At 39.0% G+C, this 18,704-nt stretch overlaps 1 protein-coding gene across 1 annotated transcript in view; it reads right to left on the bottom strand.

The window, feature by feature from the left end:
- The window catches only part of LOC113162441 (polymeric immunoglobulin receptor-like), a 48,150-nt gene extending 34,664 nt beyond the window's left edge, over nt 1-13,486 (bottom strand). Inside the window, exons 1-4 of the mRNA XM_026360574.1 lie at nt 13,419-13,486; nt 12,464-12,506; nt 11,953-12,291; nt 10,518-10,838 (exon numbers count right to left, since the gene is read on the bottom strand). Coding sequence (XP_026216359.1) covers nt 10,518-10,838; nt 11,953-12,291; nt 12,464-12,500 — 697 coding nt within the window. The 5' untranslated portion in view covers nt 12,501-12,506; nt 13,419-13,486. The remainder of the gene's footprint in view (nt 1-10,517; nt 10,839-11,952; nt 12,292-12,463; nt 12,507-13,418) is intronic.
- Between the last annotated feature and the right edge of the window lie 5,218 nt (nt 13,487-18,704).

The raw sequence follows: 18,704 nt of genomic DNA, 5'->3' as shown, positions 1-18,704 counted from the left end.
AATATACTAATGATGTTTATCATCTTCACCATTTTAGTTTAACATACTAACATTCACTAATTACCACTGAACACAAAATACATATGAGGCTGGAAAGCCATTATTTGTACAGCACTTTTTAGTTATAAGTCGCATTACAGGACAAATGAAAGTTTTAACGTGATGATAACACTAAATGTATTATACTTCATCCTGCTGAGACTTAAATGACTGTTCAAACTTTAACAGCAGTAGTTGTTAGGACATTTGAGACTGACACTGAAAATCACCAGGGGGATTTAATGCTGCAGCTGATCAGTATAGATTGTAATGAACATTAAAGTCTTATGTGTCCACTAGCAGTGGTTTTGACTTTGAATTTCTTACATCAGCTTCTTCTTCATCTGCGGCTCTGGTGGTTGTTATGTTCACTCAGGTCAGCTGGTCGTACTGCTCCCTCATACAATCAGCTGCATTGTAACTGTGTTGCTCTTTTACCTAGTGACAGTTGAATCTTGGTGTAGTTTCCAAAAGTCCACTGTGAGTCTTTGCATGAAACAAGTGTACAGAGTACCCTTTGGGTGCAACTCTGCAAGAGTCAAATATCTTGCAGAGTTGCTCTAAAGGCTCCTCTGGAACCTTTAGAGCAGGTGGAGAGGAGGATGCTGCACAAACTGCTGAGCATCTTGGAGAACAGCTCACATCCTCTCCACAGCCTGCTTATCAAACAGCGGAGCAGTTTTAGTCAGAGACTTCTCCAGCTCCGCTGTGATAAGGAACGGTTCAGGAAGTAATTTGTGCCAACAGCCATCAGCCTGTACAATGACTCCCTGACAGAGAGTCAGTGTCCACGTTGATGGTTTAACAATGTGTAACTAAGTCACTTTACATTCAAGTCCTACTGTGTGTTTTGTTGTTATTAGTGTCTATTCTCTGTGTTATTCTTGTACTGTATTTGTGTATTGTTGTTGTGTAGATTATGTTACTTAATGTTCAAATGTTTTTCTGTATAATGGCTTCTGCAACACCAAAATTTCCCCTTGGGGATCAATAAAGTATCTATCTATCTATCTATCTATCTCAGTATGTACAAGTAAGAGTAACCTACACACACTTCAGAACTGATGCTTCCAGTGCAATTTTGTGCTCACAGGTCCACTGTTGCTGTAAACTAGTAGTTGCAGTCGTTACTTTTGCAGAACTCTGTCTTTTGTATCATCTAGTGTACTAAACTATTTATCTATTTCTATAGAGTGTTTGAACTGTATTCCATGAAAAGGTCTCATGAATACATTTTCATAGTTGAAGCAGGGTTCAATCTGGCTCAAGGAGGTGGAGAGGCAGGGACAAGTCCCTGGCCAACGTGGTGGCAATGTCACAGTTTGTGCAGCCATAAGTAACTGGGAGGTTCTCCATAATCATGCAAACCTGGGGCCATATAAAATTGAACATCTTATATTTCTGGGTGGTCTGCAGGATATTATGGCTGCATGTGCAGTGCAGCCTGTTTACATCATAGTTTGGGACATAATACATGAGTGGTTCACCAACAACCAGCGCTTCAAAAAGATTTTCCTTCTACCTTATAGCCCCTTTCTGAATCCAATAGAGGAGTTTTTCTCTGCATGGTGGTGGAAGGTCTGATGACATATCTGCTTAAAGGCTGGATTCGGCACACAGTGTTTCCCCCCTGATGTCTGTGACATAGATGAACCCTGCACAATGATATGATGTTGCAGAATGACTCTCAATTACAGTGATTGTGCAGTAATGTGGTTTGTGTGTTTTGTTAGTAAAGAGCTAAATGTAGATATCGCTTTAATTATGACAATTGTTTCCTAATTTAATTTACAAGAAACATTTTTTTGTTACTGCAACTACATGGCCTGGATGCTGTGTCCAAAAGTATTTTACGGTGTGTCTAATGAATGATCTGTGGTAAATATGTTTATTTGCTGTGTTTATGATCTGAACACATTGTTTGGTTTTGAACAAAGGTCACATGATTTTGAGGCGATATTTTGGTTTTGATGTAGTTGGATGTTGTGTTTGTATTTGTATTTAAGGTTTTGAGAAAATGGGTGAAGTTTTCAAGAACTGAGGAAAACCTTTTTCTAAAATAACTGTATTGTCTGTAATCTTACTGTTTCCCCATTGAATACCTCCATTACTGTGAGGATCCACCGCCTGCCTTTCAGTCTGGCCTTTTATTTTGAAGGTCCCTTTTCCGGGAGGTGTGGTGTTCGGTCAGCAGCTTGACATTCGTTAAGCTCATTGATTGTACCTGTTGTACACTGGAGGGTTTTTACCTGCACTGTTCCACACACCTGTTTTGCCAGATCGTTGTTGGATTGTAAAAGTTTTTCGTTAGATTATCTTTTGGATTATGTGTGGATTTCCTATTGGAGCTTCACGTTTGTACTCTGTATGTTTCAAGGACGTTGATAACTCCAGGTATTTCTATGGACTCCTTTTTGTGTTCAATGTAAGAAAAGACTGTGTTCACGGCTCAGCCGATGGTTTCGATGTTGTTTTTGTTTGTGTGTCACAATAAACTCACTGAACTGAGTGGATTGCGTCGGCCTTATTATTGGTCCTACAAAACCCCTGACAATTACTGCCATCAGTCATGTTTGTTCTTACACAAATTGGTAAAATCAAAGTCAGATAAAATGTGACCCAACTGTTCAGACTGAGGTTGCATTGTAAAACATCCGATACGTATTTGATTTAGGAACACATGAATGTGGCTCAGGTCTGATTTTAAATTAATTTGGGCTGTTTAGGCAGCCATAAAAGGATCACATCACATCTTTCAATAGATAAAAGGGCCTAAATCAATTAATTGAGTTTTGGAACAATGGATCCACAGAGAAATGAAGAAATAAGTAGAGGAGGTGGAGATGGAGATGGATGAGAACAAGGAAGGGCAATAAAATTCGAGCCACTTTATTTGACCATGTCCTTGTCCATTGTATGACTATGAGGGACTTTCATCATTAGAACCTTCAGAGTGCTGTACTCTGCTGTGACAACATATACACTGTTGCACTCTGCTACTGAAATGTAATAAACTGCCTCACATTACTTTTACTTATCGTCACCACCTTCAGTTTGACTTCAGCAGGGTAGTGATCCTTTAGGATTCCACTCTTCGTCACCCCACACCAGTATTTTCCAGAATCGTTTTGATTAAGATTAGAGATGGTGGCTGTGAAAACCTGTTTGTGTCATCACTGATGGAGTATCTGTTCTTATGTGCTGCTGTCGTTGATCAGAACATCATCACTGCCACAGTTGTTTCTGCACAAGTACTTCTCATTAGACTCGTATCCTTTGGCATAAGAGCAGGAAACTTTACACATGGATAATCTGATAAAACTGATGTTTGTTTGTTTTTTTATTTTAGGTTTATGATGACACACACGTATATGTATTTTTTTTCAATCTCAGTGTACTATTATTCTGTACAATGCTTGTGTTTGCATAAATAGAAATAAAGATCTTTATTTAATTCAAAGAACTTACTGAAGAGGATGAACAGCAGAATTTGAAGGCACCACATCTTAATGTTTTTGTGAGAAAAGAGAAACTACAAAACGGATTATATAACATTAAATAACATAGAAATGTTCCACCCACAACTTGTGTCAGTGTGCCAGGTAAATGCTGAACTCTTTGATCATCAGAGCTTTACTAATTATAAATCTATTCTGACAAACTCACTTCCTGATTTCTGATCTTAATGTGTGAAACAGAGAAATTATAACAGTAATTCATTCTCATATTCTCATATCAGTTAAACTGACTGAGGTGGTACAAAGAAACAAACTCACCTTCATTTGAATCCACTTAGACTATAGTTAATAAATATAATATTTATCACTGCAGGTTGTGAAAGATGATCAGCTCTTTCAGTGTTTGGCTGGTATATTGTCAAAGTAGTTCAGTCAACAAGTGACTGCAAAGTAGTGGCAGAAGAGAATGTAGCCAGACAGCACCGCATGGTGGTGTGTAAGATGACTCTGGAGGTCAGGAAGAAGAAGAGAGGGAAGTTAGAGAAGAAGACCAAGTGGTGGAAGCTAAAGAATGAAGAAACTTGTGAGGAATTCGGAAAGAAGTTGAGACAGGTTCTGGGTGGTCAGGATGAGCTTCCAGATGACTGGGAAACTACAGCAAGTTATCAGGGAAACAGGTAGGAAGGTGCTAGGTGTGTCATCTGGAAAGAGGAAAGAAGGTAAAGACACTTGGTGGTGGAATGAGGAAGTACAGGAATGCATCCAGAGGAAGAGGTTAGCTAGAAGGAAGTGGGATGTAGAAAGCACTGAGGAAAGTAGACAGGAGTACAAGGAAGCACAGCGTAGAGTGAAGAGGGAGGTGGCAAAGGCCAAACAGAAAGCTTACGATGAGCTGTATGACAGGTTAGACACAAAGGAAGGAGAGAAGGATTTGTACAGGCTAGCCAGACAGAGAGATAGAGATGGGAAGGATGTGCAACAGATAAGGGTGATTAAGGACAGAGATGGAAAGGTACTAACAACCCAGGACAGTGTGCAGAAAAGATGGAAGGAGTATTTTGATTTTGATGAATGAGGAAAATGACAGGGAAAGAAGGGAGGAAGATGTGGATGTTGTGGAGCAGGAAATAGCGGAGATTGGAAAGGATGAGGTTAGGAAGGCTCTGAAAAGGATGAAGAGTGGAAAGGCTGTTGGTCCTGATGACATACCTGTGGAGGTGTGGAAGTGCTTAGGAGAGACAGCAGTGGAGTTTTTAACCAGTTTGTTCAATAGGATTCTAGAGATTGAGAAGATGCCTGAGGAATGGAGGAGAAGCGTTCTGGTTCCGATCTTTAAGAACAAGGGTGACACGCAGAACTGCAGCAACTACAGAGGAATAAAGTTGATGAGCCACACAATGAAGCTGTGGGAAAGAGTAGTGGAAGCCAGGCTTAGGAAGAAGGTGGAGATTTGTGAGCAGCAGTATGGTTTCATGCCCCGTAAGAGCACCACTGATGCCATTTTTGCTTTGAGAATGTTGATGGAAAAGTACAGAGATGGTCAGAAGGAGCTGCATTGTGTCTTTGTAGATTTAGAGAAGGCGTATGACAGGGTGCCGAGGGAGGAGCTGTATGTACTGTATGAGGTCGTCTGGACTGGCAGAGAAGTACGTCAGAGTAGTTCAGGACATGTATGAGAGAAGTATGACGGTGGTGAGATGTGCTGTAGGTCAGACAGAGGAGTTCAAGGTGGAGGTGGGACTACACCAAGGATCAGCTTTGAGTCCCTTCTTGTTTGCTATGCTGATGGACAGGCTGACAGATGAGGTCAGACAGGAATCTCCCTGGACAATGATGTTTGCGGATGACATTGTGATTTGCAGTGAGAGTAGAGAGCAGGTAGAGGAACAGCTGGAAAGGTGGAGGTTTGCTCTGGAAAGAAGAGGCATGAAGGTCAGTCGTAGTGAGACAGAATACATGTGTCTAAACGAGAGGGATCAAGGTAGAAATGTTAGGTTACAGGGGGCTGAGGTGAAGAAGGTGCAGGAGTTTAAGTACTTGGGGTCAACAGTTCAGTGTGATGGGGAGTGTGGAAAAGAGGTGAAGAGGCGAGTGCAGGTTGAAGCGGGTGGAGGAAGGTGTCAGAGTGTTGTGTGACAGAAGAGTGTCAGCAAGACTCAAAGGAAAGGTGTACAAGACAGTGGTGAGACCAGCTCTGCTCTATGGGTTAGAGACGGTAGCAGTGAGAAAGAGACAAGAGGCTGAGATGGAGGTAGCAGAGATGAAGATGTTGAGGTTCTCCTTAGGAGTGACCAGGTTAGACAGAATAAGGAACGAGTACATCAGAGGGACGGCTCACGTTGCCTGTGTTAGCGACAAAGTCAGAGAGGCCAGACTGAGATGGTTCGGACATGTGCAGAGGAGGGATAGTGAGTATATTGGTAGAAGGATGTTGGAGATGGAGCTGCCAGGCAGGAGGGCAAGAGGACGACCAAAGAGGAGATATATGGACGTGTTAACAGAGGACATGAGGTTGGCTAATGTTAGTGTAGAAGATATGATGATATATCATGATAGATTTAGGTGGAAAAGGATGATTCGCTGTGGCGACCCCTGATGGGAAAAGCCGAAAGAAGAAGAAGAAGTTCAGTCAACAAGGGCACTCCAACCTAATGTCTTTATACTATACATATATACATTAGTAAGTTATTCATATGTTTATTTCAGTGACACAGTTGACACATGTAGATATAAGGCTTGTTTGAGATCAACTGTTCCTCGCCTGGAAAACAGACAAGAGCATGCTGAGGAGACAACAAGTTGCAATGAAGACAGAGATTTGTTAAATTTTCCAGCAGCATTCAAGCTGCTGTTTGTGCTGACAGCGAAAAATACTCACATCCTGTGAGGGCGGATACAGAACGGACTTTTTAACCTCCACACAACTTAAATGTTCCACATTTAAGATTACAAGAAAACACAGTAAAGTCAGTTTGTTGATTAAAGTATAAATGAAAAACATTAATTTGTCAATAGAAAAGATTTTATTGATCTGTCAGATTTGTACCCTGTCAGGGCCGAAACATCTGTGCAGATGTTATTTCAGTAATCATTTTAGTCACTTAATCATCTGGTTTGAGACTTATATCAGCTTCTCTGATAATTCACAGTTATTTTGTAATAAAATAGATTTTCTTAGTAAAAATTATAATGAAACAATTTTAAAGTAAATACAAGAGAAAATATTTCTTTAAAATATCCTGTTGTTGATTTAACACCTGAACCAACCATCAGGTGAGAGCCAGGCGTTTCCCATCATACCCTGAGGTTTTGCAGTTGGTGGAGAGGAACTGCAGCGCCTTGCTCCAAAATCTGCAGCCAATTTGGTCTCACAAGTTTATCATTGATTAGTGTACATGATGCCAGAGAAGGTCGGGATTATGTCGAACAGAAAACTAACCTAACCTAATTATGCACTACGCACCAATCACGGGCGATTGAATCTGCGTAGAACTTGTTCATCTCAAACAAGTCTTCATACATATACATTGAACATCTGAATATAACACCTACAGTATGAAAGTAAATGTACTCTGTTTCTCTCCATCATTTTATTTGAATCTATTAAAGTATGGAATTGATATTATTATTACATTTTGGGTATTTAGCTGAACACTGAAACTGTTTGTCTTAATAAGTGTAAAAGTTACAAGTCAAAGAATTAATTATAAGTTACAGCAAAGGATATGAAAGGAATAAATATATTTTATTCTTATTTTAAAACACAGATCTGAACACATAAAGATAGATACAAATAAAGAGAACAAGGAAATTGAACCACAGTGGTTCTTACAGTGGACTACAGTATGTGTTGATCATCTGTTAATGATAAAGAAAGAAAAATGTGACCCAACAATAACATTTGTAGATATTGTTCATCTCTTACTGACACGACTGTAAACTTCATTACAGTAAATATCTTCTGTTGTGTTGAAGTTTTCATACATCTCGTTTTGCTGGGCTCCACCTGTTTCGTCGTACTGGTTGCAGGTGCTCTGATGGTTGGACGTCCTTATCGTTGAGTACACTACAATGTCATTATTTTCATGAGTCTAAAAAAGAATAAAGAAAATCAGTGAACTAGTCGTTTCATTTGTTATGTGTTTCAGAGGAAGACGTCCTGTAAAACACAGATCAGATTACTGTGAAGTCCAGTGAAACTGTTCATTATCCAGATCAAAGTCTAAAGCCATGCTTTTAGCATATGCTAACATCTTCATGGTAAAGTGCTCACAGTGACAGTGCTAATATACTAATGATGTTTATCATCTTCACCATTTTAGTATTATACTTCATCCTGCTGATATTTAAATGACTGTTCAAACTTTTACAGCAGTAGTTGTTAAGACATTTGAGACTGACACTGCCATCAGACAGCAGACTACAGTGTAATGTGCTCAGCACAGTCACAGTTTTAAACAAACCCATTGATTTTGATGATCCCACTGTTTGTACAGTCCTGATCATTGGTGCCTTATTCTTCCCCACATATTTGTAATATGCACAACATTAAATCCATCTGGTGGCTTTAATGATGGTCACCATGGACAGTCTGACCAGTCTATAGCTATGCAGCTCCACACACAGCCAGCTGTGATGCACTGTACATTGTGACACCTGTCAATCACGGCAGCATTAAATTTTTCCATGCTGAAAATCACCAGGTGGATTTAATGCTGCAGCTGATCAGTGTAGATTGTAATGAACATTTCAGTCTTATGTGTCCACTAGCAGTGGTTTTGACCAATGGTTTTCTTACATCAGCTTCTTCTTCATCTGCGGCTCTGGTGGTTGTTCTGTTCTCTCTGGCTGCAGTTCCTGGAAACAGCACAGTACAAATGTTCAGTTTGTTTACATTCACATGTATGTGCATTGCCTGTGTGTATGTGTTCATGTTTCTGTTTGTGTGCATACATTTGTACTGTATGTAAAACATACCTTGCACTTTGTGACATTTGTATTTACAGATTACAACCAGGACAAATATCAGTATGAACATCAGTGCAGCCGGTACAATGAAAACCACAGGGTTAAAGACCACCACATCTGAAAAAAAGAAAAATGTAAAAATATCCTTCCTGATAACTCACAGTAGCAGCATGTTCCTCATTTATCTGATGACATTTGCTTCACTATTCACACACAGTAGCAGAAGTAACACCACATATGAGAAATGTAGCATCACTTTCTTAATTAATGTGTGTTTTAATATAGCTGCTAGTTTATCACATATACACACAGGATCAGTTTTGTTACTCAGCTGGACGATATGATCATTTACACTCATTTCCTGGACTACTTCCTGAATACATACTGGATCCCCACACTGTGTCCATACCCACTACGTGTATTGTTTGTAGGTCAGCTGGTCATACTGGTCCCTCATATAATCAGCTGCATTGTAACTGTGTTGCTCTTTTACCTAGTGACAGTTGAATCTTGGTGTAGTTTCCAAAAGTCCACTGTGAGTCTGAACCACACCAGTATGTCCCAGTATCACCTGCTTTCAGCTCTGTGATGGTCACTGAGAAAGAACTGGAAGAAACATCATCTAGCAGAGTGAACCTGACGTCAGTGTGTCCTGAGCTGTTTTGACTGGTCACCATGTCTGTACAGTTTCTGTGGTGGTCTCCCTTACAGAGGAACTTCCTGTTTGTTCCATGTTGTGGTGGATAGGGACACTTCATAGTTAGTGGACGTCCCACAGTGGCGCTCAGTTTGTTGGACTTCACACAGCACCACTCTGTGAGACAGAAGAGGCTTTGAGCAAAATGACCTAATAACACATCAGCTTTCAAAGTTTAGTGATGAACCAACAAAAACTCCATTTACTTTATGTACATTTCTATTGATGTGAAACAACAGTGACTCAACTCAGTGTGTGATGAGGTAGATCTGTGACCTCTCACCTCTGACCTCCAGATCAACAGCAGAGAAAACATCCAGTCCTGTGTTTCTCTTTACTCCACAAAGGTACGACCCAGAATCCTTTTGGGTCAAACTGGTAATGGTCACTGTGAATTTTCTTGACTCCTTGTCATCAGTCAGACTGAACTGTGTGTTTTGTGTGTTGTTAGAGGTGATTAGTGCCTGCTGCAGACATGAGGACGGCTGGTTTCCTCTGCAGATGTACTTCATGTTGTTCTGGTCCTGAGACTCATAAGGACAACTGATGGACACTGAACCTCCCTCATAACTTTGGACTTTAGTGGAACTGTCACAGCAGGTGTTTTCTACAATAATAACAAACTACTTAGGAGATATTAATTTACAGAAAGAAGCAAAATTATATAGAAATGTATTAACACTGATAGAAATGTATTTATGTTATTTTTAATCTTTACTTTAAATGTTTGACTTTTTTTGACAACTTATACAAATGTAAAGTCTGCGTCATCTTTTAGTAATTTTTTCTCCTTTTAACTGTGACCTCTCACCTCTGACCTCCAGATCAACAGCAGAGAAAACATCCAGTCCTGTGTTTCTGTGGACGCCACAAAGGTACGACCCAGAATCCTTTTGGGTCAAACTGTTAATGGTCACTGTGAATTTTGACTTCTTGTCATCAGTCAGACTGAACTGTGTGTTTCGTCTGTTGTTAGAGGTGATTAGTGCCTGCTGCAGACATGAGGACGGCTGGTTTCCTCTGCAGATGTACTTCATGTTGTTCTGGTCCTGAGACTCATATGGACAACTGATGGACACTGAACCTCCCTCATAACTTTGGACTTTGGTGGAACTTCTGCAGCAAGTGTTTTCTGACATAATAATAATAAACCACTCAGAAGACATTAATTTACAGAAAGATACAGCACCTGCACTGAGCAAAATTATTTAGAAATCTATTAACACTGATAGAAATGTATTTATGTTATTTTTAATCTTTACTTTAAATGTTTGACTTATTTTGACAACTTATACAAATGTAAAATCTGCGTCATCTTTTTGTCCTTTTTTCTGCTTTAAACCATGACCTCTTACCTCTGACCTCCAGATCAACAGCAGAGAAAACATCCAGTCCTGTGTTTCTGTGGACGCCACAAAGGTACGACCCAGAATCCTTTTGGGTCAAACTGTTAATGGTCACTGTGAATTTTCTTGACTCCTTGTCATCAGTCAGACTGAACTGTGTGTTTTGTGTGTTGTTAGAGGTGATTAGTGCCTGCTGCAGACATGAGGACGGCTGGTTTCCTCTGCAGATGTACTTCATGTTGTTCTGGTCCTGAGACTCATATGGACAACTGATGGACACTGAACCTCCCTCATAACTTTGGACATTGGTGGAACTGTCACAGCAGGTGTCTGTCAGAGAGTGTAACACACAGACAGTAATATTTAGTATTTATACTTGTGTAAAAGTAACAATAGCAATATTTTTAGAATTTTACCTAAATAAAATACAGAAGTATTTCTTTAAAAAGTTCTCAGTATGCAGGCACTGTCACGGTCCCAGCTCTCAACTGTGTGTATAAATTTAACATTACAATAAAGTTAGGTTTTCATTACAGCTCATTCTATTGTGAAAAAAAATTCAGGGGCTGGAAGGATCAGAGGAGAAATCTCTGTGTGTAAAGGGAAGATGCCACTAATGAATGTGCTCGACCTGCGTTAACGTCTCAGTTGCTGTTGTATAAAGAACCATCATGATATAACGTTGAATACAGCCACAAAGGCTTGGGAGGACTAAACCACTGAAATACAACCTGAAACTCTACTGTGCAAGGAAGTCATACATCAACTCTGTTCAGAAACAAGTTCAAAGAACAAGACCATCCAGACTGTTGTCAGCTAAAGATGAAAAAGTCAACAGTGCTACGACAGAGTGGCTCCACATACACAGACAGTCTGTACTTGACCGGCCTGTCTGCAACAAGCCTCAGTCCCAACTTTTTAAAATTGATTAATGTTTACAAAAGACAATTTAAGGAGATCAGTGAAAACACTTCTCTTTGTACTTTTATCACATAAATAAAATAAAAAGTTAAAATAAGTAATATAGAAAAAAATCCTAACTTGAGTTTGTACAATATTAATCTACAAAGTAAATAAATTTGTCAAATAGGTGTAGTGGAGGAGACCATGTCTTTCAATAGAAGTATATTTATCAAAGAAGTGTCTCTTTACAAATACCTAACATTGTAGATAACTGAATTTATTATTCTGTGATCCCATATTCATAATAAATTATAAGGTCAAGCAGTACAAATCAAACAAAGGGGTGTTGATTAAGAAAAGAATGAATTTTACTTGACAACAATAAAGAAATTTGATATGGAGTTTATTTACCTCTGACTATATTCAGACTGACTTCAGTATAGATATTTTTTCCACATCTTGTTAAATATGACACATGACAATGAGATGATAATTCATAGGATATTGACATCACAAAGTAATGAAAATAATTTCTAATTACCTTTCACCACTTTTATCTCGACTTCAGCAGGGTAGTAATCTTTTAGGATTCCACTCCTCGTCACCCCACACCAGTATTTCCCAGCATCGTTTTGATTAAGATTAGAGATGGTGGCTGTGAAAACCTGTTTGTGTTTCTCATCACCGATGGAGTATCTGTTCTTATGTGTTTGTGTTGTTGTGATCAGAACATCAACATTACTGCCGCAGTCGTTTCTGCACAAGTACTTCTCATAAGACTCGTATCCTTTGTCATAAGAGCAGGAAACTTGAGCTTGTTTCTCTTCATATCCGAACACATGGATAATCTTTGCTGCACCGGTCACACAACAGAGATAAACTAGAGAGAGAAAACAATGTGAACTTAAAATAAAGAAAGAGAGAGGAAGACACACACCAAAACCAATATCAAGGTGGTATTATTCTATATAATGCTTGTGTTTGCATAAATACAAATAAATACAATAAATATTAAATTTAAAATAATTTGTAAATAAATTCAAAGAACTTACTGAAGAGGATGAACAGCAGAATTTGAAGGCACCACATCTTCACCTTTGGTGAGCAAAGAGAAACTACAAAATAAGTTATACTAACATAGAAATGTTCCACCCACAACTTGTGTCAGCGTGTCATGTAAATCCTGAACTGTCTCACTTTGAGAGAGTTTTTTTAGTGATGCATCTATTCTAACAAACTCACTTCCTGATTTCTGATCTTTATGTGTGAAACAGAGAAATTACAACATTAATTCATTCTCATTTTTTCATATCAGTTAAACTGACTGAGGTGGTACAAAGAAAACAAACTCACCTTCATTTGAATCCACTTAGACTATATTTAATAAATATAATGTTCATCACTGTAGGCCATGAAAGATGATGTAAGCTTTTAGTTGGTATATTGTCAAAGTAGTTCAGTCATCAAGTGTTCACATTTCTGCCACCAAGGGGCGCCTCATGCCTTTACACACTGAGAAAGTAAATACTACATGAGTGTAATGGTAACTACATTATAAAGTCCATACAGTGTCTTGTATTTGTTCTCTCTGTATATATGTTTACATTAGTAAGTTATTCATTTAATGTTCATCTCAATGAAACAGTTACTACTTGTAGTACCAGAAACCCATTTGTATGCCTCAAGAAGTAAATTAGTTAATATTATATATATTATATCCACATTATGCTTATTCAGGTTCTATCTTTGATTCAGGAGCTTCACTGATACAGAATTATGTGATTTTCAAGTTAAACAGTGTAAATATTGTATATGTTCTAATGCCTCTTTATGCAAGAGCTCATCTGGCTTTAAGTCTGAAAAGGCTTGTTTAAGTTCCTGTGTCTTTAAGATCATCCCCCTAGTTCTGATTGGCCGGCTGGTCAGGTGGGTGGAGCTATGCTCAGCTGGAATTAAATGGTTCAATTACATAGATTTAAGGTCTGTTCGAGAATAACTGTGTCTCACCTGGAAAACAGACAAGAGTAGGCAGAGACCTCTCACCTCTGACCTCCAGATCAACAGCAGAGAAAACAGCCAGGCCTTCAAAGTGGCTTCCCCTGTGTCCTGGTACAGAGTTCTGGACTCTGGAGTCTGTCTCCTCACAACCTCATCTGAAGCATAATGAAGCATTTTAAATAGCTGGTATAGCACCAAACACTCAAATCTGTAACACCTGTCCAGCTGTCACTGGATCAGAATGTATTGAAACACACTGAAAGAGTCTGAGCCAATAAAAAGCTTCGAAACATTTTAAAGGAATGAAGCGAGAAACGAAACAGTGATGACGTTTGAAGCTTCGAACGTCATCTGTCACGTGACACAGGTGTTTCGACATAAGCTCCGAAGCCTCTGTATTTTTGCCCATCACTAGTTTCTAGTTTACCTGCCTTTTGCAGTGTTCTTTAGTTTGTTTCTCCTTTTTGAGATTTTGTTTGCATTACATTATGTCTGTTCAGCATTTATTGTTACTACCTCTGTTAATCTTTTGTGGGTAATCACACTCTGTTTTTCTGCTGTCATTCTGCAACTGGGTCCACTAGTTAACTCGTTAGTAACAGCCTGTCAAACTCTGTTAAACTGCCTGATGACTTCTCATGTTTGCTGAGTGTTTGTGTCTGTAAACTCGTATTCACACTGTGGAGACTCAGCACAACAATGGACAGACCATTTACCATGATATTTTCTTTATTTGATAGAGACAGAGAGTAAAAAAAAAAATTAAAATGGGAAACAAATCATGATGTCATGGTTTGGTATGTGTCTAATCATTCAGCCACCAGATACCCACAAATGTGTGTTACAATGCATGAGATTGAGATTAAGAGGGAACTACAGAACCTGTCCTCTCACAGATTTACACAGATTGTTGCATTTGTTTAATGGAATAAAAAGCAGTTTTATTAATTTGTGGTGACAAAAAAAAAAAAAAAAAAAACATGGCTTGAGATGCTTCTTGCTTCTATAAAGTGAACAGACTTTCCTACATTTTCTCTGTCACTCAGCAGACAGACAAATACTCATGTATTCAGTCTTTGTTGTAGAAGTATTTTTTCCTGCAGTGAGTCAATAACACATTCATGCAGTGCTGTTTGTTTTGAGAGAGTTAGATGAGGTTGAAGTGGAGATTGATGCAATATATTATTACACTGATTGTGTATGTAGTGTATTTTGAAAACCTTTGTTTAAAGCACACACACATTGAAAAAAAAAAAGTAGAGCCTCTCAGTATGTAGAGCAGTGGACACAATGTAAACAAAGTAGAGTGTAACATCTGAAAACACACAGAAAGCATAACAGATAACTGTTATCACCATCTCAAGAACAAAAAGGAGAAGGATCAGCGGACAGTGTGAACTCTCTGATGTCAAACACACACTAACCATTAATATGTTTATTTGGGATGTGTGTTGCTTGTGATTTGACCTGTTCCACAGTGATGGTAGAGATCACAGTGCTGGTCTTCTGTGGAAAGACTGTGTCAAAAACAACATTTGTTAGGACTGCTGACTATTGGAGCAAATTCACTAAAGAATACATCCACACATTTGATGTGTAGATTTATTCCAAAAGTTATACCTTCCATATTAGCACACTGCCTGGCACACTTCCAGTGATGCCCATCTGCCAGCTGCAGGGTCATCAGGCAGGAGCCACCCTTCATTGACGTTTCTGTCCTTTAATCCTAGAACATCTGAGGTGGTGGACAATCCCTGCTTCCCCCACAGTTTCTCTCTCCTACTGAGCCAGAGCCAGAAACTCCCCTGCTCTGCCTCCTCAGCTTATAGTGGCTCTCCTCAGATTTGTGCCTCTGATGACTTAAGACTCTCAATGGTAATGGGTGGAAACTCCAACCTCTACAAGGAATGCGAGTGTCCTCCACTAGATGTGGAAAAAAAGGATACTTATGCATAGTGAAGTGAACGATTATGAAATGTCAGATTTACCCTGTTCAACATCAGAAAGATCAGATCCTACTTTTTGGACTATACAACACAACTCATTGTGCAGGCTCTGGTCATATGTCGGCTCAATACTGCAATGTCATACTGACGGGGTTACCAGGATGCACCATCAAACCCCTCCAGATGATCCAAAGTTCAGCAGTATGTCTCATTTTTGATCTAAGTCTAAAAGGACACGTTACACCACTTTTCAGATCTCTGCACTGGCTTCCTGAAGCTGCCCGCATCAGATTCAAAGCCCTGAACTTTGCCTACAAAGTGGTCAACTTAACAGCATCAGCTTACCTGAACTTCCTGATCCTGGTCTACAATCCCTTGTAGACAGACACTTGTCTTGTGTTCACCTCACCTAAGAAAAAAGCTCCCTGGCAAAGCTTTTCAGCTCAGTGGTTCCATGATGGTGGAACGACCTGCCCTCTCCTGCACACTCAGCTGCCTCTCAACTTTAAAAAACTTGCTGAAAATAGAACTCTTCTAAATCTTTCTCTCCACTTAAATCTGTCTCTGCACTTCGTCCTTCCCGTCCTGTCAATTACTGTTATTAGTTTCACCTGTGGCACTCTGCTCAGCCTCCCTCAGTCATCAAGTCCTCCCCCCGGCTGGTTTCCTCTGCAGATGTACTTCAGGTTGTTCGGGTCCTGAGACTCATATGAACAACTGATGGACACTGAACCTCCCTCATAACTTTGGACTTTGGTGGAATTGTCACAACATGTGTCTGTCAGAGTGTGTAAATAAGGCAACATTAATTCAATATCCAATATCAAATTAACAATAGAAAAACGAATATTTTACATTGACAAATATAGTAAAAAAAGAAAATGGCTCAGTAAAAGCAGGCATTATAAACACCATCAGTACTGCATCAAAAATGCTATGAAACTTAAATCTGTGATTTGTCAGTTTGCTTGAAGATTTTCTTATTTGACAAAATTACAAAGAAAAGATTTCCAGTAATCTACTAATCAACTTCAATGTATTCTATAAATATAAGAAAATTTAGAGTTTAATTCCTTTAACTCACTCAAAAAAGGTTGGACCAGCGCCAAGTAAGACAATGTTGATAACAAGTTGGTAACAAGGGATGGTGATGATTGGAAATAAAAGGAGCATCCACTAAAGGCACAGCCTTTTCAAGCAAAGATGGTCAGAGCTCATCACTTTGCACTTTGTGAGAGAATTGTGAAATAGTTGAAAAACAGTATTTGTTAGTGCAGGTTTTGCAGAAATGCCGCTGAGTTCTCTGAGCATGTTATGTCAGATGAACCAAATGACAGTAGAAACATCCTCTGTGGTCACATGAGACCACATTTCAGTTTATTTTTGGTTAAAATAGACATTAGGTTTTTCGCGCTAGAGACCATTCAGACTGGCGTCAAAAGGTGAAAAAAACTCATGTGCGATTGTATGAGGATATGTGTGAAGGTAATATCAGCAATTATGAGAATATTGGGATTTTAGAAAGACATATGCTGCCATCAAGGCAAGTCAGAGTTTATTTACCTGTGACCATATTTAGTCTGACTTCAGGGTAAATATTTTTTCCACACCTTGTTAAAAATGACACATAAGAATAGTGTTAAAATTTATAGGATACTGACGTGACAAATGGATATAAATTATTTCTAATTACCTTTCTCCACCTTCAGTTTGACTTCGGCAGGGTAGTAATCTTTTCCACTCCTCGTCACTCTGCACCAGTATTTCCCAGCATCGTTTTCATTAAGATTAGAGATGGTGGCTGTGAAAACCTGTTTGTTTGTGTTTGGGGTGGCTGTGGCTCAATAGGTAGAGCAGTTGACTGCCAATCACAGGATTGGTGGTTTGATTCCCGGCTGCCACGTCATGCCAAAGTGTCCTTGGGCAACATACTGAACCCCTAGTTGCTCCTGGTGAGTCAGGTCAGCTGCATAGCAGCTCTGCCATCGGTGTGTGTGTGAATGGGTGAATGAGACGCAGTGTAAAGCGCTTTGAGTACCAGCTAGGTAGAAAAGCGCTATATAAGTGCAGACCATTCACCATTTACCATATCACTGATGGAGTATCTGTTCTTATGTGCTGCTGTCGTTGATCAGAACATCATCACTGCTGCAGTTGTTTCTACACAAGTACTTCTCATTAGACTCGTATCCTTTGGCATAAGAGCAGGAAACTTTACACATAGATAATCTCTGAAAACAATGAGAAATAGATTAAAACTGATGTTTGTTTATTTTAGGTTTATGAAGACACAAACACTATATGTTTTTTTTTTCAACCTCAGTGTACTATTATTTTATAGTACACAATGCTTGTGGTTGCATAAATACAACTAAAGATCTTTGTTTAATTCAAATAACGTACTGAAGAGGATGAACAGCAGAATCTGAAGGTACCACATCTTAATGCTTTTGTGAGAAAAGAGAAACTACAAAACGGATTATATAACATTAAATAACATAGAAATGTTCCACCCACAACTTGTGTCAGTGTGCCAGGTAAATCCTGAACTCTGTCATTTGTACACTTTGATCATCAGAGTTGATCAAACTACTAGTTACACATCTATTCTGACAAAGTCACTTCCTGATTTCTGATCATTATGTGTGGAACAGAGAAATTATAACAATAATTCATTCTCATATTCTCATATCAGTTAAACTGACTGAGGTGGCACAAAGAAAAGAAACTCACCTTCATGTGAATTCACTTAGACTATAGTTAATAAATATAATATTTATCACTGCAGGACGTGAAAGATGATCAGCTTCGTCAGCTTTTAGTTGGTATATTGTTAAAGTAGTTCAGTCATCAAGTGTTCACATTTCTACCACCAAGGGGCGCTCCAACCTAATGTCTTTACACTATACTGTACATGTATACATTAGTAAGTATTTCATATGTTTATTTCAATGACACAAGCAGCTGTTTGTGCTGACAGCAAAAAATACTCACATCCTGTGAGGTCAGATACAGAATAAATACAATTCTATAGTGTACTCAGCTGATGATAATGAAATGATTTAGAAGTAAATACAAGAGAAAATATTTCTTTAAAATGTCCTGTTGTTTATTCAACACCTGAACCAACCATCAGGTGAGAGCCAGGTGTTTCCCATCATACCCTGAGGTTTTGCAGTTGATGGAGAGCAACTGCAGCACCTTGCTCCAAAATCTGCAGCCAATTTGGTCTCACAAGTTTATCATGGATTAGTGTACATGACGTCAGAGAAGGTCGGGATTATGTCAAACAGACGTCGAAGTTCTGCGCACCAATTACAGGTGATTGAATGTGTGCAGAACTTGTTCA

The sequence above is a fragment of the Anabas testudineus genome, chromosome 1 (assembly GCF_900324465.2).
Source record: "Anabas testudineus chromosome 1, fAnaTes1.2, whole genome shotgun sequence".
NCBI classification, from domain to species: domain Eukaryota; kingdom Metazoa; phylum Chordata; class Actinopteri; order Anabantiformes; family Anabantidae; genus Anabas; species Anabas testudineus.
Note: the sequence above shows the minus strand (reverse complement) of the source record. Positions and strands in the feature narration are given on the sequence as shown.